Below are 21,450 nucleotides of genomic sequence, written 5' to 3' on the forward strand. Positions count from 1 at the left end.
ACCCGCAAAGTCGAGTTTACTCCGGATGGGAGTTGCCCAGAGAGTAACTGGGAGGATCGGGGAACTTAGAATTTGAAACTGGGACTGGCATTGAAGGCCTAGAAGAGGCAGATGTCCAGTTTGCCTGTGTTCGGGTTGTTGAAGTACCTGTGGATTCACAGGGCACTGAACCCTGTGTTGAGACTCGGGAAAGGTCTGAGGTGTCTGACTTGGTTAAACAGGAATGCAGTCCTTTTGGGTCTGATGGACTTGGTTCAGTGAGTAAGGGGTTAACCCTGGCACCAGTGGAAAGTGAGGATTCTCAGTCACTTGTGTTAGACGGTGTTCTAAAAGTTAGTGATGAGATGAAAACTGGTGATGTGGATTTTAGTGAAGATAGTGAGAAAAGTGTTACTGGACTTTTGGATAAGGTAAATTTAAAGTCTGGAGTGGTTTCAGGGCTGTTGTCCATGCTGAACGGTCAGTGGGTAGGTAACAAGGTGCCTGCTAGTCAATTACAGTTTGTTTTGAAATTTAAAGATAAGCAACGTGGTGATGTTGTTCAAGTTAGTGATTTGGAGAGGCAAAACTTGAAGTGTTGTTTTGACCAAGAGCGATCACCTGCAGGTGTTAAACTGAAAATTAATAGACTTAAAGATCTTGAAGATAAAATTAATGACTTGCTTAAAATTAATGAGTTGTTTGGAAGTTCAGCAAATGGGCTTAGTTTGGAAAACATTAGTGATAAGCTAGCTCCTGTGTAGGGGGTCTGTGAAGGCCTAATCCAAACCTGTGAGCAAGCTGATCACGTGAGGGTTAAGTGCTCTGCTTCGAAGTGGAAATGGGGCAATGGTTGACCAAACGCCACTTTGAGTAACAGGATCTGGTTTTGCAGGAATGTGACTTTTTTTGTAATAAAGCATGTAAAAGATAAAGACAGTATCATGGTAGATTGACTGTTTGAATGTTCAGTTTAAAAGTGAAAGAGAGATCAGTATCTGTATATGCTTCTGTAATGTACTACATGATAATCACACATGTATTAGTTTAAACTCTGTAATATACACCTAAGTTAAAAACTATTCCACTGTAGAAAATGAATTACTGTCACTTATCCTGGCGTTACAGCGTTATGAGATTTACATTTGTCCGGCACAGAAGCCATTGATAGTTTATACTGATCACAACCCATTGGTATTTTTGACTAACATGAAGGATAAGAATAGACGACTATTAAGTTGGAGTCTGATGTTACAGGAATTTGATATACAGATACAACATGTCAAGGGGACTGACAATGTAATTGCTGATTGTTTATCTAGGTGTTAGATTTGAAATTATATCTGTGTTACTCTGTTGGTTAATGACTACTTCTGTATTATATTGGACTCTGTAATGTCCCTTACTATTGAATATTTCCCCCAATAAAAATTCTTTCAAGGGTGGGGGGGGGGTGTGATGTGTGATGAGTAAACCAGGGAGAGGGAGAGGGAGAGAGAGGGGGAGAGAGGGGGAGAGAGGGGGAGAGAGGGGGAGAGAGGGGGAGAGAGGGGGAGAGAGGGGGAGAGAGGGGGAGAGAGGGGGAGAGAGGGGGAGAGAGAGGGAGAGAGAGGGAGAGAGAGAGAAAGAGAATGATTTAGTGTTATGGTTTCTTTCGATAATTGTTTACCTTTGCTCCAAGGACACTTTCTTTACCTGCTTGTATAGATTCCTGCTGAGACAGCAAGGCGGGGGCAGGTGATGGACATGGACATGGTCAGTTGATGGACGGCCGGTAGGGGAGATAAGAGGCAGGTCTGCTGAGACACAGGCAGACACCACCACGGGACACTGAAAGAGCGTTGTGCACCCCACGTGAAGGTGGGGGTTTGGAGGATCGATTCGGGGGGGGGGGAATCAATCAGAGGCTCACAGTGTGTGAAGGCAGAACGGTGGGGGCTTGTGTGGGTGTCCACCCTCACTGGGTGACAGGCTCACCACTGAAGAACGGTCTGGCCTGGTACGGAGGGGTCACAGTCGGTAACCACAACAGGACAAGAAGACAACGGAAGGTTTGCCTGCTGCAGCTGTGTCACCTCTCACTCTCTCTCTCTCGCTCGCTCACTCTCTCTCTCTCTAATGATACAATAGCAACTACCTCGACTTAAACTAAACTGAACTGAACTCTGCACCATCATAAGACTATTCATTTACCCCTAGACTTCGATAGAGCTTGGTTTTGATTTATATTTCTACACTTCTGTCTATATCATGGCTAACCTGTTTTATATGTATATTTGCATTTTTATAGACTGTATTACTTAGTTTACCAATAAACATTTTCACTTACAGTAGCACCAGACTCCAATGTATTATTCCATTTCTGCTGGTTTGGTAACCTGGTCACGGGGTACGTGACAAAGGAACAAATTTTAAAAGAAATTGGTCTTTACTTAGAATTCAATGATATTGGGGAGGTTTCACCTCCCATTCTATGGGATACTTTGAAAGCTGTCTTAAGAGGAAAATTATAGTGATATCTTCGTATAAGAAAAAAATAAGGAATAAAACATTAGAGGAATTACAAAATAAGCTGAAGGAACTAGGAAAAAAAACACACAAATTGAGTTTGGCACAGGATACATTAGAGGAAGTTTTAAAAATTAGGAATGAAATTAATTGTTTGGCTGCACAAGAAATCAGGTAAAATCTAATGTTTCTGAAACAGAGACATAATGAAAGTGGATCTAAATCTATGAAAATACTGGCATGGAAACTGAAAAAAGATAGCAGAAAATACAATTCATAGAATTGGGGATCCAGGAACAAAAATGATAAAAAAAAAGCTAAGTGAAATTCAAGAAGCTTTTGAAGTGTTTTACTAAACTCTATATTCCAAAGTTCCAGGGGGAAGCATAACCCAAATTGACACCTTCTTGAATTCTCTAGAGTTACCCAGCTTAAGCACAGAACTAAATAGAACGATGACTGCTGACATAAATGAAGTTGAACTAAAAACTGCAATTAGTAGGCTTAAATTAAGCAAGTCACCAGGATCAGATGCGTATACGGCAGAGTGGTACAAAGAATTTAAAAATGAGTTAATTCCTGTCTTACTCCCCACGGTGAACTGGCTCTAAAAAAAGGCTCAAATGCCACCCAGCTGGAAGGAGGTGATAATCTCAGCTATACCGAAAGAAGGCAAGGATAAAATGAAATGCGGGTCACTTAGACCAATATCCGTTCTTAATGTAGATTATAGATTATTTACCTCTATCATGGCCAAATGATTAGAGGAGTTTCTACCCACACTGATACATAACGATCAGACAGGTTCTATACAACAACGCCAGACACAAGACAATATACGAAGGACACTTCAGATTATGGATCATATACAAAAAAATAAAATTGAAGCATGGATAAGCATGGATGCTGAAAAGGCATTTGATTCGGTTAATTGGAATTTTCTTTACAGAGTTTTACATAGGTTTGGTTTCCAAGACACAATTATTAAAACTATACAGACACTATATGACAATCCTACTGCTAGGATTAAAATCAATGGATATTTATCAAATAGTCTTACCCTAGAAAGGGGCACGAGGCAGGGTTGTACCTAAATTGATGCAATCCTTTGAACAATATGGTTAATTATCAGGATACAAGATCAACATAGATAAAACCCAATTACTTTCACATTACTATAGCCCACAAGAGAAATTGAAAGTTGATACTCCTGGGCATGGAAAACAGAGTCTTTCAAATATTTGGGCATCATTATACCAAAAGACTTGGCAAAATTATCAGAATATAATTATCAGCCTATATATAAAAGAATTAATGAAGATATAACAAGATGGAACCTAATTCCTTTTTCAGTCTCAGTTCAAGGATTGAGTCTATTAAACGAATATACTGCGCAGACTATATATCTCTTTCAGACCCTACCAATAGAGATTAACCAAAAACATTTCAATGAATGGAACAAGATGTTAACAAGATATATATGGCAAGGTAAAAGGCCAAGAGTTTGTCTCAAAACTTTGCAATTAGCCAAGGAAAAGGTGGGGAAGATGGGGCCTACCTTCTCTTAGAGATTATTATTTTGCAGCACAGTTGAGAGCTGTGATATGTTGGTGCAACCCATCATATGACGCTCAATGGAAAATCATGAGGAGAGCATATTTTCTATCCCCATACAGGCAATTTTGGCTGATAACAACCTGCAAAAGTACATAAATACTATTGCTAACCCATGGGTGAAATTGACTCCTAAAATTATTATAAAAGAATATAAAGGAGATATTGCAATTCTTAAATGGTGTGCATATGACAGATTTTACGCTGAATAAACTGGATGCTGATTTAAGGACTGGACAGCTAAAGGAATAACGGTTCTTTGCAACATAATGAAAGAAGGAACACTGTTCAGTTTTGAAATGGTTAAAGAGAAAGACCTACTAGAAAAACAAGACTTTTATCAGTATTTGCAGATGCGAGAGTATTTATAGGAGGGTTAAAAAATGTAACCATGTTTGATAGAACTGTTTAGAAAAAGCATATAATTCAGATAATGGTAGCAGAATCATTTCAAGTTTGTATAAGGGTTTGTAAAATCTTAAAACACATTTGACTTCATATGTTAAAACAAAATGGGAGAAGGAAGGAGGAATAATTGGAAAATAATATGGAGGTACCAATGGAAGTGTACCAGTTCACAGAAATGGAGGGAATTTGGATGGAAAAACTTGATATTTTATTACACCTTCTCAGAAATCCCATTATGATAATAACCTCCCTGTTTGCTGAGAGAATTGTGGAAATCAAAATGCAAACCTCATCATATTTTTCTGGGAATGCCCCGTTATCAAAGACTATTGGAGTGGGATACACAATGCACTACAAGACATCTTTAAATGTGAAATACCCTTAGAAAGTAAGACCATATATTTTGGGTACATACCTCAAGAATGGTTCGAAAGAGATAAATATTTAAGGAGTCACATGCAGGTGGCTGGTAAAAAGACTCTTACCAGGAAATGGTTTATCACAGGAGAGCCCAACTTTAAATGCACGGATGGAAATTACAATGGACATTTACAAGATGGAGAAGATAACAGGATCTGTTAATCATAAGTTGGAACAATTTTGATTCATACTGGAAAAATGGTTTCACTACATAACATCTCATAGGCCTGATTTTATTTTCACAAATCAATGAATATGGTGTAAAAAAGATCACTCCCTACTTGTACAATTTTCTCCTTTTGCTTGTTCTTTCTTTCCTCTATTTTCTGTAAGTGTATACCTCAGATAAATACTTTGTGGAGATTTGTGATATATATGATATATATGTACAATGTCTGAAATACATCTTATAGAAATGTTTGATGATGAACTTCAATAAAAAATAAATAACACAAAAAAAAAGACTGGCAAAGGATCAAAAACGGAATATAGATCAGTCACAGATATGTCTGAGTTTAACCCAGCTGAGTGAGGTGTTGCACCTCGGTAGGTCAGATATATAAAGGGAGCAGACTGTTCAGGGCAAAACCCTCAACAGCGTTGATGAGCAGAGGCATCAAGTTGGTAGCTTCCTGGAAGAGTCTACACAGGTCGATACAGGGGTTAAGAAGGCTTATGAAGTGCTTGATTTTATTAGTTGAGGCATTGAATTCAAAGGTCAGGAGGTTATGTTGCAACTTTATGCAACTCTGTTTGGGCCACATCTGCAGGACTGCCTACAGTTCTAGTCGCCCCGCTGTAGGAAGGCTGCTGAGGCTTTGGAGAGGGGGCAGAAGAGGTTTACCAGGGTGCCGCCTGGTTTAGGGGGAATCACAGTCCAACAAGAGGTTGGGGGCACTTTGGATTGTTTTCTCTGGAATGGCAGGTGCTGAGGGAAGATCTGGAAGAGGCTTATAAAGTTATGGAGGCATAGATAGAGTTGAAAGTGAGTATCTTTTCCCCAGGGTTGAAATGACTAATAACAGAGGGCATGCATTTAAGTTGGGGGGGGGGTGTAATTTCAAAGGAGATATGAGGGGCAAGTTCACACACACACACACACACACACACACCTCCACTGGGTACCTGGTACGGTGTTAGAGGCAGAAACATTAGAGATTTTTAAAGAGACATTTAGATCGGCCCGTGAATGTGAGGGAAATGGCAGATACCGACATTGTGAAGGGATTGGCCACTGAATTGTTCCAGCACAGTAGTGTGGGCCGAAGGGCCAGTTCCCGGGCTCTATTCTTCTAGGACATCTACCCAGTTTCAGAGGCTCTTCCTCCCAATATTTTCGGGTGCTCTTTCATTGGGGAGTGACAGTGTCAGATGCTGCTGTGGTGACTGATCCGAGATTCCTGCCCGCTCAACTAAAGAAATTTATGAAAAGATACCGCATTAGTAGCGCGCTTGCAGCCCAGGCCACCTGACACTTCCACCCCGAACAATCCGGCACGTTAGCGGCTGCAATTTCACATCAGTGTCCCCGGCAAAGTGCGCGGCCTGCAGAGTAACCGAAACGCCGCTGCGCAGCTAGAAAAAGTTCACGCAACGCGAAAGATTTTCTCTGTTACCCTTTTCTTCCCCCCATTGTACCCTTCGACCCGTAAATGCTGCGACTTTACGGTCTCCATGTTGCAGTCAGGAAATGGGTCGAGGGGCCGCGGGTCCGCTCTCACCTGCCGGCGGTGCCGAGCCGGGGCTCCGGGCGACACCCCGCCTCGGAAACGGGCTTTGTCCCCGGCTCGGCGGCGCGGCGCAGGCGCGGACTCGGCACGCCAACGCAGTGCGGGTGTCCCCGGGGTGGGGGGACCCGTGCGGGGCCGTTTATTCCGCTCTCCCCACAACTCGTCAACGATTGAAATCTAAAAGTTACCGACCTCCCGCAGTCGAAACCCGGGGGGACATCGGATGGAAACGGGACCGAGACCGTTGGGGAATGACTGTGTGAACCCCACACTCCTCTGGCATTGCCTCCCGCATTCATTCAGAACCCGTCAATTTTGTCATCCGCTCTTGAACGTATGGTGTCTCCCCTCCCACTTAACATCCGGGAGAACTCACAGGCTGCCATGAGACAGAGAGAAATTTTATCGACCCCCAAAGTGTCAGAGGAGCATTACAAGTGCAACACTTCCTCGGCCACAGGTTGACTCATTATAGAGCCTAACGGCCGAGGGTAAGAATGACCTCACATACCGCTCTTTGGAGCAGCGCAGTTGTCTCAGTCTGTCACTGAAAGGGCTCCTCTGTTCAGCCAAGGTGGCATGCAGAGGGTGAGAAACATTGTCCAGAATTGCCAGGATTTTCCATAGGGTCCTTTGTCCTACCACAGCCCCCAGTGTGTCCAGTTTGCCTCCTATAACAGAGCCGGCCTCTCTAATCAGTTTATTGAGCCCGGGTTGATGCCTTTGCCCCAGCATGCCACCGCATAGAAGATTGTACTGGTGTCGACAGAGTGGTAGAGCACGTGAAGGAGAGGCCTGCACACTCAAAAGGCCCTCAGTCTTCTGAGGGCAACTCTGGCCCTTCTCGTACACAGACTGTGCTGGTGCTCCACTCAAGCCTGTCATCCAGGTGCACCCCCCCCCCCCCCCCCCCCCCCCCCCCCCCCCCCCGGTACCTGTAGGGTCTCAGCACATCCACATCCCCGCCATCAACAGTAACAGAGAGCCAGTGCAGGCTTCGACTTCCTAAAGCCCATCACCATCTCCTTTGTCTTATAATCTGATCAATGTCCAGTTCAATGTCCCCTAAGAATGTAGGGGACACTTGAGCTGCAGATGATTCCGCTTGCACCATTTGACAAAGTCCTCCACCAGGGTCCTGTGTTCATCCTCCCGTCCTCCCTTTATACACCCAACCGTTGCTGAGTCACCAGAACATTTCTGCAGATGACATGACAGTGTTATATCTGAAGTCTGAGGTGTACAGGGTAAACAGGAAGGGAGCCAGTACTGTCCCCCGTGGGGCCCCAGTGCTGCTTACAGCCATGTCTGACACACAGCTCTGAAGCTGCACAAGCTGTGGTCTGCTAGTCAGGTAGTCCATTATCCAGGATACAATGCAAGTGTTAATCTGCATTGAATGGAGCTTTTCCCCCAGCAGCGAGGGCTGTACGGTATTGAAGGGACCTGGGAAATTAAAAAATCATGATCCTCACCGTGCTTATCCCAATGGGAGTGGGCTCTGTTCAGCAGGTGGATGACAGCATCGTCCACTCCAATGTGCTCCTGATAGGCAAACTGCCGGGGATCGAGGCCTGATCTGACCTGGGGGTCAGAATTGAGCCAGGACCGGCCTCTCCAGGGTCTTCATGATGTGTGAGGTCAGGGTCACTAGATGGTAGTCATTCCCGACTTCTGTTTGTCCTTTCTTGGGCACTGGGACCGGACACGGTCGGGACCCTTACCAGGCTGGGACTCAGATTGAAAATGCTCCGGAGATCCCCACACAGCTGCTCGGCACACTCCCTCGGGACCCTGGGGTTCACACCGTCCGTTCCCAATGCCTTGCCCTGTCTGAGCTTCCCCAGAGCCCCTCTCACCCGCTCAGTGGTGAAGGTGAGTCCGTGATGACTGGGGAGCTAGAGGAAGGTGAGGATAGTGACAACAGCAGTTGCTGTGTGGAGGTGAGGGTGGTAGGTGCAGGGCGAGGAGGGGATGTAGACAGTGGTAGCCTGTGTTGTTCATCCACATGTTGAACTGGAGGAGGGTGGAGTGGTGGCATCGTGAGGGAGAAGCATTGGGTGCCTCAGCACCGGGACTGGTGTACTGAGAGGGATGTGTGAGCAGGAGGGCAATTGTCAAACCCATTGGAGAATTGGTTGAACTCGAGCCCATTCACGGCTGCGTTCCGAGGCTCCACAGCCCGGCTGATTGAAGCCAGTGACGTTCCTCATGCCTCTCCACACCTCCCATGCGCTACCCTGCCCAAGCCTGTTCCCCAGCTCTCTCCTCTGTTCCTCTTTAGCCACCTCGATCTTCTCCTTTTGCTCCCTGTGCACACATCCCTCTGAACTGAAGGTTCTCTTCTTGTGGTTGCGAAGAGCCTGCAGATCACTAGTGACCCATGATTTGTTGTTGGGGAAGCAGCGGTCAGTGAGGCTGTCAATGTCCTTCCCCAATGGTTCACAAAGTTCAATCATTTCCTGGTCCTTTCTACCCTACACACTTTGCCCACAGGAAGTCCTTCAGGTTCTGCTTTCCTTGAATACAGTTCCCCTAAATTAGTTTCATTCTCCGCCCAGCCGAACATCCGTACGTGCGGGGTCATCTTCCCTTGAAACCCCTGATGATCAGCAGGTGGACGGTGTCGCCAGGGCCTGACCTTTCGTTAGCCACAGGGGGCACTCTTCTTCCAAACTCACCCCAGCAACCCTCCTCGGAGTTTCCCCCGCAACATTGGCGCTGCCTCCTGCTTCCACGTAGAACTAAGGCAGAGTCGTAGCGCGGAAACAGGCCCTGCGGCCCATCTAGTCGGTGCTGAACCGATATTCTGCCACCTTCCATTGACCGGCTCCTGTTCCACAGGCCTCTATACCCCCCCCCGCCCCCCCCCCTTGTCCAAGGTTCTCTCAAATGTTGAAATCAAGCCCGGCTCGTCCCACACTCTCACCACGCTCTGAGTGAAGAAGTTTCCCCTCTTATTCCCCTTAAAGATGACATCTTTCACCTGTAATCCATGACCTCTAGATCTAGTCTCACACGACCTCAGTGCAGTTACCCGGTCTATAGCCCTCAAGATTTTCAATGGACTGTACTCGCTGGAATTCAGAAGGATGAGAGGAGATTGAATAGAAATATATCGAATTATGGAAGGTACCTGTATAGATAAGACAGAGGCAGGAAAGTTGTTTCCACTGGAAGGTGAGACTAGAACCAAGGGACATAACCTCAAGATCAGGGGAGTAGATTTAGGACGGGGATGAGGGGGAACTGCTTTTCCCAGAGAGTGGTGAATCTCTGGAATTCTCTGCCCAGCGAAGCAGTGGAGGCTGCCTCGGTAAATTTATTTAAGACAAGGTTGGATAGATTTTTGCATAGTAGGGGAATTTAGAGTTCTGGGGAAAGGGGGGTAGGTGGAGATGGTCAGATCAGCCATGATCTTACTGAATGGCGGAGCAGACTCCACGGGCCGGATGGCCGACTCCTGCTTCCACTTCTTATCTTCTATGTTCGTATGTATTTCACAACTCTTTTCCATCCTAAACACAAAGTGCACTGCAGATGCTGTGGTCAAATCAACACGTACAAACACGCTGGAGGAACTCAGCAGGCCGAGCGCATCCGTGGAAACGAGCAGTCAACGTTTCGGGCCGAGACCCTGCGTCAGGACTGAGAAGGGAGGGGACAGGGCACCTCCAGCTTGTTTGTACGTGTTCATCTTTTCCATCCTGTCCTTCAGTTCACTTGGACTAGCTCTGTCCGATTTCTCAATCTCTCTGTTCCCAGCTGAGGAGGCGTGCTGATATTCACCACAAACTCAGTGACTCCCACAGCTACCTGTACCACATCAACCCTCCCCTCCTCACTAATGTCTCCAGTGAGGGTACCATCTATCCTCCTCAGTTCGCCCCTCCCTCGAGATGAGGCTCTCACTCCTGAACATCTGAAGTGGCCGGCCCACACGCAAAATGGCGGAGGAACTCAGCAGGTCAGGCAGCATCTGTGGAAATGAATGAGCCGCCGGCGTTTCAGGCCGAGATCCTTCATCAGGACTGGGGGAGGGAAAGAACAAGTTAGTAGGCGATAGGTGAAATCATTTGAGGGAGAAAGGGTGGGGAAGGGGCTATGAAAGGGTGGGGAGGCGATAGGCTGAAGAAGAAGGAATCTGATAGGAGGAGAGAATGAATCATGGAGAAAGGGCAGCAGAGGGAGGTAATGGGCAGGTGAGGAGAAGGGAAGGGGTAAGATGGGAGCCAGATTGGGGAATGGCAAAAGAGAGAAGGGGGAGTGGGGCAGAAATTACTGTAAGTTAGAGAAATTGATATTCATGCCACCAGGCTGGAGTCTACCCGGGCAGAATATTATGTTGCTCAAGATTTCCAGCGACTGCAAAATCTGCTGCGCATCAGAAATGGCCTTCTTTTTCAGCAAATGTGCCCCCTCCCCACCCCTACTGTTGTTAATGGAGCTCATGCCGTCATCTCTGCTCTCGTCCCACCTGCCCCCAGACAGAGAGAGAGTGTTCCCCACCCTCCTCACCTTCCATCCAGCCACCGTGTGGTCCCACCGCACCCGCAGCTCCTGGCTGCCCTCAGCCACCTCCACCGTCAGGGAAACACAAGCTGGAAGAGCGTTTCATGTTCTGCCTGGGTAACTGACAGCACAATCACTCAAATCTCTGGAACCCACACCCCCTCTGTCCCCTTCTCTCCTCTCAGCTACCCACACCTTTCTAATGTATCCCACCGCCCAGTCTCCTAGATTCCCCCTCCCCCAACTACTCCTCCGTCAACCACACACTCCCCCCACTGCGACTCCAACTCCAAATGACTCCCCCCTGCCCACCATATATCCGACATTTGGTTCCTCTTCACCCTTCTTTACTTTCAGACTCCATCGCCTGTTACCCGCACCTATCACCACTTGTCCTCTGTCCCTATCCCCACCTGTTAACCAACTCGTCCTCACCTGCATGCATCTGGCCCATGCAACCCAAAAACATCCATACTTTAAAACAGGCTCTCTCTCCTCTGCACTTTCAGTGGGGGGCGGGGGGGAGGCATTATCAGAACGGTGACAAATCGAAGTTCATGCCATCAGGTTGGAGGTCACCCAGGCGGAATACAAGGTGCTGTTCCTTCAACCAGAGCGTGGCCTCATCGCAGGGCTGGAGGAAGTCATGGGCCTACATGTCGGAATGGCAATGGGAAGTAGGATTAAAATGGGTGCCCACTGGGAGATCCCGCTTTTCCTGGCAGATGGACTGCAGGTGCTTGGCAAAGCGATCTCCCCGTCTACATCAGACGTACGGGAGGCCACGGCGGGGGCACTGGGTACAGTAGGCGACCCCAACAGTCTCGGGGATCGCCCCACCTGGAAGGACTGTTTTGGCCCTGAATGGTGGTGAGGGAGCAGGTGCAGGGGCAGGTGTAGCACTTCCAGAGATTAGTGCTAGGAAGGAGATCAGTGGGGAGGGATGAATTTCAAGAACTAGTGATGTACTGTAGTGTTCCCTGTGTCCGTGAGTACTGTAGTGTTCCCCGTGGCTGTGAGTACTGTAGTGTTCCCCGTGTCCGTGAGTATTGTAGTGTTCCCCGTGGCTGTGAGTATTGTAGTGTTCCCCGTGTCTGTGAGTATTGTAGTGTTCCCTGTGTCTGTGAGTATTGTAGTGTTCCCCATGGCTGTGAGTACTGTAGTGTTCCCTGTGTCCGTGAGTACTGTAGTGTTCCCCGTGTCCGTGAGTACTGTAGTGTTCCCTGTGTCTGTGAGTATTGTAGTGTTCCCTGTGTCTGTGAGTACTGTAGTGTTCCCCCTGTCCGTGAGTATTGTAGTGTTCCCTGTGTCTGTGAGTACTGTAGTGTTCCCCGTGTCCGTGAGTATTGTAGTGTTCCCTGTGTCTGTGAGTATTGTAGTGTTCCCCGTGTCCGTGAGTATTGTAGTGTTCCCCATGGCTGTGAGTACTGTAGTGTTCCCCGTGTCCGTGAGTATTGTAGTGTTCCCCATGTCCGTGAGTATTGTAGAGTTCCCCGTGTCCGTGAGTATTGTAGTGTTCCCTGTGTCTGTGAGTATTGTAGTGTTCCCCGTGTCCGTGAGTATTGTAGTGTTCCCCATGTCCGTGAGTATTGTAGAGTTCCCCGTGTCCGTGAGTATTGTAGTGTTCCCTGTGTCTGTGAGTATTGTAGTGTTCCCCGTGTCCGTGAGTATTGTAGTGTTCCCCATGTCCGTGAGTATTGTAGAGTTCCCCGTGTCCGTGAGTATTGTAGAGTTCCCCGTGTCCGTGAGTATTGTAGTGTTCCCCATGGCTGTGAGTATTGTAGTGTTCCCCCTGTCCGTGAGTATTGTAGTGTTCCCCGTGGCTGTGAGTATTGTAGTGTTCCCCCTGTCCGTGAGTATTGTAGTGTTCCCCGTGTCCGTGAGTATTGTAGTGTTCCCCGTGTCCGTGAGTACTGTAGTGTTCCCCCTGTCCGTGAGTATTGTAGTGTTCCCCATGGCTGTGAGTACTGTAGTGTTCCCCGTGTCCGTGAGTATTGTAGTGTTCCCTGTGTCTGTGAGTATTGTAGTGTTCCCCATGGCTGTGAGTACTGTAGTGTTCCCCGTGTCCGTGAGTATTGTAGTGTTCCCTGTGTCTGTGAGTATTGTAGTGTTCCCCATGGCTGTGAGTACTGTAGTGTTCCCCATGTCCGTGAGTATTGTAGTGTTCCCTGTGTCTGTGAGTACTGTAGTGTTCCCTGTGTCCGTGAGTACTGTAGTGTTCCCTGTGTCTGTGAGTACTGTAGTGTTCCCCGTGTCCGTGAGTATTGTAGTGTTCCCTGTGTCTGTGAGTATTGTAGAGTTCCCCGTGTCCGTGAGTATTGTAGTGTTCCCTGTGTCTGTGAGTACTGTAGTGTTCCCTGTGTCCGTGAGTATTGTAGAGTTCCCCGTGGCTGTGAGTACTGTAGTGTTCCCCGTGTCCGTGAGTATTGTAGTGTTCCCCGTGGCTGTGAGTACTGTAGTGTTCCCTGTGTCCGTGAGTACTGTAGTGTTCCCTGTGTCCGTGAGTATTGTAGTGTTCCCCATGGCTGTGAGTACTGTAGTGTTCCCCCTGTCCGTGAGTATTGTAGTGTTCCCCCTGTCCGTGAGTATTGTAGTGTTCCCCGTGGCTGTGAGTACTGTAGTGTTCCCCGTGTCCGTGAGTATTGTAGTGTTCCCCATGGCTGTGAGTATTGTAGTGTTCCCCCTGTCCATGAGTATTGTAGTTTTCCCCGTGGCTGTGAGTACTGTAGTGTTCCCCGTGTCCGTGAGTATTGTAGTGTTCCCCATGGCTGTGAGTATTGTAGTGTTCCCCGTGTCCGTGAGTATTGTAGTGTTCCCTGTGTCCGTGAGTATTGTAGTGTTCCCCCTGTCCGTGAGTATTGTAGAGTTCCCCGTGTCCGTGAGTATTGTAATGCTCCCCCTGTCCGTGAGTATTGTAGTGTTCCCCGTGGCTGTTAGTACTGTAGTGTTCCCCCTGTCCGTGAGTATTGTAGAGTTCCCCGTGTCCGTGAGTATTGTAGTGTTCCCCCTGTCCGTGAGTATTGTAGAGTTCCCCGTGTCCGTGAGTATTGTAATGTTCCCCCTGTCCGTGAGTATTGTAGAGTTCCTCGTGTCCGTGAGTATTGTAGTGTTCCCCCTGTCCATGAGTATTGTAGTGTTCCCCCTGTCCATGAGTACTGTAGTGTTCCCCCTGTCCGTGAGTATTGTAGAGTTCCCCGTGGCTGTGAGTATTGTAGTGTTCCCCCTGTCCGTGAGTACTGTAGTGTTCCCCGTGTCCGTGAGTACTGTAGAGTTCCCCCTGTCCGTGAGTATTGTAGTGTTCCCCGTGTCCGTGAGTATTGTAGTGTTCCCCCTGTCCATGAGTACTGTAGTGTTCCCCGTGGCTGTGAGTACTGTAGTGTTCCCCCTGTCCGTGAGTACTGTAGTGTTCCCCGTGGCTGTGAGTACTGTAGTTTTCCCCGTGTCCGTGAGTACTGTAGTGTTCCCCGTGTCCGTGAGTACTGTAGAGTTCCCCGTGTCCGTGAGTACTGTAGTGTTCCCCGTGGCTGTGAGTACTGTAGTGTTCCCCCTGTCCGTGAGTACTGTAGTGTTCCCCCTGTCCGTGAGTATTGTAGTGTTCCCCGTGGCTGTGAGTATTGTAGTGTTCCCCCTGTCCGTGAGTATTGTAGTGTTCCCCCTGTCCGTGAGTATTGTAGAGTTCCCCGTGTCCGTGAGTATTGTAGTGTTCCCCGTGTCCGTGAGTATTGTAGAGTTCCCCGTGTCCGTGAGTATTGTAGTGTTCCCCCTGTCCATGAGTATTGTAGTGTTCCCCGTGGCTGTTAGTACTGTAGTGTTCCCCGTGTCCGTGAGTATTGTAGAGTTCCCCGTGTCCGTGAGTATTGTAGTGTTCCCCCTGTCCGTGAGTATTGTAGAGTTCCCCCTGTCCGTGAGTATTGTAGAGTTCCCCGTGTCCGTGAGTATTGTAGTGTTCCCCCTGTCCATGAGTATTGTAGTGTTCCCCGTGGCTGTTAGTACTGTAGTGTTCCCCGTGTCCGTGAGTATTGTAGAGTTCCCCGTGTCCGTGAGTATTGTAGTGTTCCCCCTGTCCGTGAGTATTGTAGAGTTCCCCGTGTCCGTGAGTACTGTAGTGTACCCTGTGTCCGTGAGTATTGTAGAGTTCCCCGTGGCTGTGAGTACTGTAGTGTTCCCTGTGTCCGTGAGTATTGTAGAGTTCCCCGTGTCCGTGAGTACTGTAGTGTTCCCCGTGTCCGTGAGTATTGTAGTGTTCCCCGTGGCTGTGTGTATTGTAGTGTTCCCCATGTCCGTGAGTATTGTAGTGTTCCCTGTGTCTGTGAGTACTGTAGTGTTCCCCCTGTCCGTGAGTATTGTAGTGTTCCCCGTGTCCGTGAGTACTGTAGTGTTCCCCCTGTCCGTGAGTATTGTAGTGTTCCCCGTGGCTGTTAGTACTGTAGTGTTCCCCATGTCCGTGAGTATTGTAGAGTTCCCCGTGTCCGTGAGTATTGTAGAGTTCCCCGTGTCCGTGAGTATTGTAGTGTTCCCCGTGGCTGTGAGTACTGTAGAGTTCCCCGTGTCCGTGAGTATTGTAGTGTTCCCCGTGTCCGTGAGTATTGTAGAGTTCCCCGTGTCCGTGAGTATTGTAGTGTTCCCCGTGGCTGTGAGTACTGTAGTGTTCCCCCTGTCCGTGAGTATTGTAGAGTTCCCCGTGTCCGTGAGTACTGTAGTGTACCCTGTGTCCGTGAGTATTGTAGAGTTCCCCGTGGCTGTGAGTACTGTAGTGTTCCCCCTGTCCGTGAGTATTGTAGAGTTCCCCGTGTCCGTGAGTACTGTAGTGTTCCCCGTGTCCGTGAGTATTGTAGTGTTCCCCGTGGCTGTGTGTATTGTAGTGTTCCCCATGTCCGTGAGTATTGTAGTGTTCCCTGTGTCTGTGAGTACTGTAGTGTTCCCCCTGTCCGTGAGTATTGTAGTGTTCCCCGTGTCCGTGAGTATTGTAGTGTTCCCCCTGTCCGTGAGTATTGTAGTGTTCCCCGTGTCCGTGAGTATTGTAGTGTTCCCCGTGTCCGTGAGTACTGTAGTGTTCCCCCTGTCCGTGAGTATTGTAGTGTTCCCCGTGGCTGTTAGTACTGTAGTGTTCCCCATGTCCGTGAGTATTGTAGAGTTCCCCGTGTCCGTGAGTATTGTAGAGTTCCCCGTGTCCGTGAGTATTGTAGTGTTCCCCGTGGCTGTGAGTACTGTAGAGTTCCCCGTGTCCGTGAGTATTGTAGTGTTCCCTGTGTCCGTGAGTATTGTAGTGTTCCCTGTGTCCGTGAGTACTGTAGTGTTCCCCGTGGCTGTGAGTACTGTAGAGTTCCCCGTGTCCGTGAGTATTGTAGTGTTCCCTGTGTCCGTGAGTATTGTAGAGTTCCCCGTGTCCGTGAGTATTGTAGAGTTCCCCGTGTCCATGAGTATTGTAGTGTTCCCCGTGGCTGTGAGTATTGTAGTGTTCCCCATGGCTGTGAGTACTGTAGTGTTCCCCTTGTCCGGGAGTACTGTAGTGTTCCCCTTGTCCGGGAGTACTGTAGTGTTCCCTGTGTCCGTGAGTATTGTAGAGTTCCCCGTGTCCGTGAGTATTGTAATGTTCCCCCTGTCCGTGAGTATTGTAGAGTTCCCCGTGTCCGTGAGTATTGTAATGTTCCCCCTGTCCGTGAGTATTGTAGTGTTCCCCGTGTCCGTGAGTATTGTAGTGTTCCCCGTGGCTGTGAGTATTGTAGTGTTCCCTGTGTCTGTGAGTATTGTAGTGTTCCCTGTGTCTGTGAGTACTGTAGTGTTCCCCCTGTCCGTGAGTATTGTAGTGTTCCCCGTGTCCGTGAGTATTGTAGAGTTCCCCGTGTCCGTGAGTATTGTAGAGTTCCCCCTGTCCGTGAGTATTGTAGAGTTCCCCGTGTCCGTGAGTACTGTAGTGTACCCTGTGTCCGTGAGTATTGTAGAGTTCCCCGTGGCTGTGAGTACTGTAGTGTTCCCCCTGTCCGTGAGTATTGTAGAGTTCCCCGTGTCCGTGAGTACTGTAGTGTTCCCCGTGTCCGTGAGTATTGTAGTGTTCCCCGTGGCTGTGTGTATTGTAGTGTTCCCCCTGTCCGTGAGTATTGTAGAGTTCCCCGTGTCCGTGAGTACTGTAGTGTACCCTGTGTCCGTGAGTATTGTAGAGTTCCCCGTGGCTGTGAGTACTGTAGTGTTCCCCCTGTCCGTGAGTATTGTAGAGTTCCCCGTGTCCGTGAGTACTGTAGTGTTCCCCATGTCCGTGAGTATTGTAGTGTTCCCTGTGTCTGTGAGTACTGTAGTGTTCCCCCTGTCCGTGAGTATTGTAGTGTTCCCCGTGTCCGTGAGTACTGTAGTGTTCCCCCTGTCCGTGAGTATTGTAGTGTTCCCCGTGGCTGTTAGTACTGTAGTGTTCCCCATGTCCGTGAGTATTGTAGAGTTCCCCGTGTCCGTGAGTATTGTAGAGTTCCCCGTGTCCGTGAGTATTGTAGTGTACCCCATGGCTGTGAGTACTGTAGTGTTCCCCGTGTCCGTGAGTATTGTAGTGTTCCCCGTGTCCGTGAGTATTGTAGTTTTCCCCGTGTCCGTGAGTATTGTAGTGTTCCCCGTGTCCGTGAGTATTGTAGTGTTCCCCGTGTCCGTGAGTATTGTACTGTTCCCCGTGTCCGTGAGTATTGTAGAGTTCCCCGTGTCCGTGAGTATTGTAGTGTTCCCCCTGTCCGTGAGTATTGTAGTGTTCCCCGTGTCCGTGAGTATTGTACTGTTCCCCGTGTCCGTGAGTATTGTAGAGTTCCCCGTGTCCGTGAGTATTGTAGTGTTCCCCCGTGTCCGTGAGTACTGTAGAGTTCCCCGTGGCTGTGAGTACTGTAGTGTTCCCCGTGGCTGTGAGTATTGTAGTGTTCCCCGTGGCTGTGAGTACTGTAGTGTTCCCCGTGGCTGTGAGTACTGTAGTGTTCCCCGTGGCTGTTAGTATTGTAGAGTTCCCCGTGTCCGTGAGTATTGTAGTGTTCCCCGTGGCTGTTAGTACTGTACTGTTCCCCGTGTCCGTGAGTATTGTAGAGTTCCCCGTGTCCGTGAGTATTGTAGTGTTCCCCGTGTCCGTGAGTACTGTAGTGTTCCCCGTGGCTGTTAGTACTGTAGTGTTCCCCGTGTCCGTGAGTATTGTAGAGTTCCCCGTGTCCGTGAGTATTGTAGAGTTCCCCGTGTCCGTGAGTACTGTAGTGTTCCCCCTGTCCGTGAGTATTGTAGTGTTCCCCATGGCTGTGAGTATTGTAGTGTTCCCCGTGTCCGTGAGTACTGTAGTGTTCCCCCTGTCCGTGAGTATTGTAGAGTTCCCCGTGTCCGTGAGTACTGTAGAGTTCCCCGTGTCCGTGAGTACTGTAGAGTTCCCCCTGTCCGTGAGTATTGTAGAGTTCCCCGTGTCCGTGAGTACTGTAGTGTTCCCCCTGTCCGTGAGTATTGTAGTGTTCCCCCTGTCCGTGAGTATTGTAGTGTTCCCCGTGGCTGTTAGTACTGTAGTGTTCCCCCTGTCCGTGAGTATTGTAGAGTTCCCCGTGTCCGTGAGTACTGTAGTGTTCCCCCTGTCCGTGAGTATTGTAGAGTTCCCCGTGTCCGTGAGTATTGTAGAGTTCCCCGTGTCCGTGAGTATTGTAGTGTTCCCCGTGGCTGTGAGTATTGTAGTGTTCCCCGTGTCCGTGAGTACTGTAGTGTTCCCCGTGTCCGTGAGTACTGTAGTGTACCCCGTGTCCGTGAGTATTGTAGAGTTCCCCGTGTCCGTGAGTATTGTAGTGTTCCCCGTGTCCGTGGGTATTGTAGAGTTCCCCGTGGCTGTGAGTACTGTAGTGTTCCCCCTGTCCGTGAGTATTGTAGAGTTCCCCGTGTCCGTGAGTACTGTAGAGTTCCCCGTGGCTGTGAGTATTGTAGTGTTCCCCGTGTCCGTGAGTATTGTAGTGTTCCCCGTGTCCGTGAGTATTGTAGTGTTCCCCGTGTCCGTGAGTACTGTAGTGTTCCCCGTGTCCGTGAGTATTGTAGTGTTCCCCGTGTCCATGAGTATTGTAGTGTTCCCCGTGGCTGTGAGTATTGTAGTGTTCCCCATGTCCGTGAGTACTGTAGTGTTCCCCGTGGCTGTGAGTATTGTAGTGTTCCCCGTGGCTGTGAGTATTGTAGTGTTCCCCATGTCCGTGAGTACTGTAGTGTTCTCTGTGTCCGTGAGTATTGTAGTGTTCCCTGTGTCCGTGAGTATTGTAGTGTTCCCCATGTCCGTGAGAATTGTAGTGTTCCCTGTGTCTGTGAGTACTGTAGTGTTCCCCCTGTCCGTGAGTATTGTAGTGTTCCCTGTGTCCGTGAGTATTGTAGTGTTCCCCATGTCCGTGAGAATTGTAGTGTTCCCTGTGTCTGTGAGTACTGTAGTGTTCCCCCTGTCCGTGAGTATTGTAGTGTTCCTCGTGGCTGTGAGTACTGTAGTGTTCCCCCTGTCCGTGAGTATTGTAGTGTTCCCCCTGTCCGTGAGTATTGTAGTGTTCCCCGTGGCTGTTAGTACTGTAGTGTTCCCCCTGTCCGTGAGTATTGTAGTGTTCCCCGTGGCTGTTAGTACTGTAGAGTTCCCCGTGTCCGTGAGTATTGTAGTGTTCCCCCTGTCCGTGAGTATTGTAGAGTTCCCCGTGTCCGTGAGTATTGTAGTGTTCCCCGTGTCCGTGTGTATTGTAGTGTTCCCCGTGTCCGTGAGTACTGTAGTGTTCCCCGTGTTCGTGAGTACTGTAGTGTACCCCGTGTCCGTTAGTATTGTAGAGTTCCCCGTGTCCGTGAGTATTGTAGTGTTCCCCGTGTCCGTGAGTACTGTAGTGTACCCCGTGTCCGTGAGTATTGTAGTGTTCCCCGTGGCTGTGAGTACTGTAGTGTTCCCCCTGTCCGTGAGTATTGTAGTGTTCCCCGTGTCCGTGAGTATTGTAGTGTTCCCCGTGTCCGTGAGTATTGTAGAGTTCCCCGTGTCCGTGAGTACTGTAGTGTTCCCCCTGTCCGTGAGTATTGTAGTGTTCCCCGTGTCCGTGAGTATTGTAGAGTTCCCTGTGTCCGTGAGTATTGTAGTGTTCCCCGTGTCCGTGAGTATTGTAGAGTTCCCCGTGTCCGTGAGTATTGTAGTGTTCCCCGTGTCCGTGAGTATTGTAGTGTTCCTCGTGGCTGTGAGTACTGTAATGTTCCCCGTGTTCGTGAGTATTGTAGAGTTCCCCGTGTCCGTGAGTATTGTAGTGTTCCCCGTGTCCCTGAGTATTGTAGTGTTCCCCCTGTCCGTGAGTATTGTAGTTTTCCCCGTGTCCGTGAGTACTGTAGTGTTCCCCGTGTCCGTGAGTACTGTAGTGTTCCCCGTGTCCGTGAGTATTGTAGTGTTCCCCGTGTCCGTGAGTACTGTAGTGTTCCCCGTGTCCGTGAGTATTGTAGTGTTCCCCGTGTCCGTGAGTATTGTAGTTTTCCCCGTGTCCGTGAGTACTGTAGTGTTCCCCGTGTCCGTGAGTATTGTAGTGTTCCCCGTGTCCGTGAGTATTGTAGTGTACCCCGAGGCTGTGCGTTGCTTCTTTTGACACGTATGGGTCTTGGTTATCAGAAATGGGGGTAACATCTGATCATTTATGGCGCTAATCGGACAGGGATGATTCCAGTCTACTGCAGTGGGTCATGGACGGACAGACTGGGTGACACGGAACAGAATTCCGTCAGGGCCGAGTTTATTGTCACGAGGACAGTTGGACGTGGAGTGAGAGACTTCCGCAGTTCCCAGGCACAGAGAACGAAAAGGAAATCAGAAATTTAACACGACCCAAATTTATACGAGAAGGAAAGAAACAATGCAAGTCCACTTCAGTGTAAGGAAACGGTGCCAGTCGGTTCAGTGGTTGAAGGGAAGTAATTGTTGTGACCATGGTGGTGCGGGATGTCAGCCTTTCCACCTCCTGACCAGTGGTAGCTGTGAGAAGATGGCAAGGCCTGAATGGTGGGAAATTTTAACGATGCAGTTGCCTTCTTGAGGCAGCACATCCAGTGGGTATTCACGTTAGTGCGGAGGAATATACCCGTGGTGCTGTCTGCTGAATCCACAATTCACTGCAGCTTCTTCCATTCTTGTGCATTGGAACTGACCATGGTGCGAGCGGTCAGGAATCTCTCAGTCCTTCAGTAGAAGTTTTTTTAGAGTGTTTGTTGACGAACTGAGCCTCCTCACAAAGTAAAAGGCTCGTGCGCCTTCCTTGTGATTTCACCTTCATTCGGACGTTCCTCAGTAGGGATGTATCCCCGG

At 48.8% G+C, this 21,450-nt stretch overlaps 1 protein-coding gene across 1 annotated transcript in view; it reads right to left on the reverse strand.

Moving 5' to 3' along the window:
* Positions 1–21,450, reverse strand: part of LOC132381581 (uncharacterized) — a 206,082-nt gene that overhangs the window by 69,726 nt on the left and 114,906 nt on the right. The window contains exons 19-20 of the mRNA XM_059951077.1: positions 6,597–6,836; positions 6,398–6,504 (exon numbers count right to left, since the gene is read on the reverse strand). Coding sequence (XP_059807060.1) covers positions 6,398–6,504; positions 6,597–6,836 — 347 coding nt within the window. The remainder of the gene's footprint in view (positions 1–6,397; positions 6,505–6,596; positions 6,837–21,450) is intronic.

This window comes from Hypanus sabinus, chromosome 26, assembly GCF_030144855.1.
Source record: "Hypanus sabinus isolate sHypSab1 chromosome 26, sHypSab1.hap1, whole genome shotgun sequence".
Classification (NCBI taxonomy): Eukaryota; Metazoa; Chordata; class Chondrichthyes; order Myliobatiformes; family Dasyatidae; genus Hypanus; species Hypanus sabinus.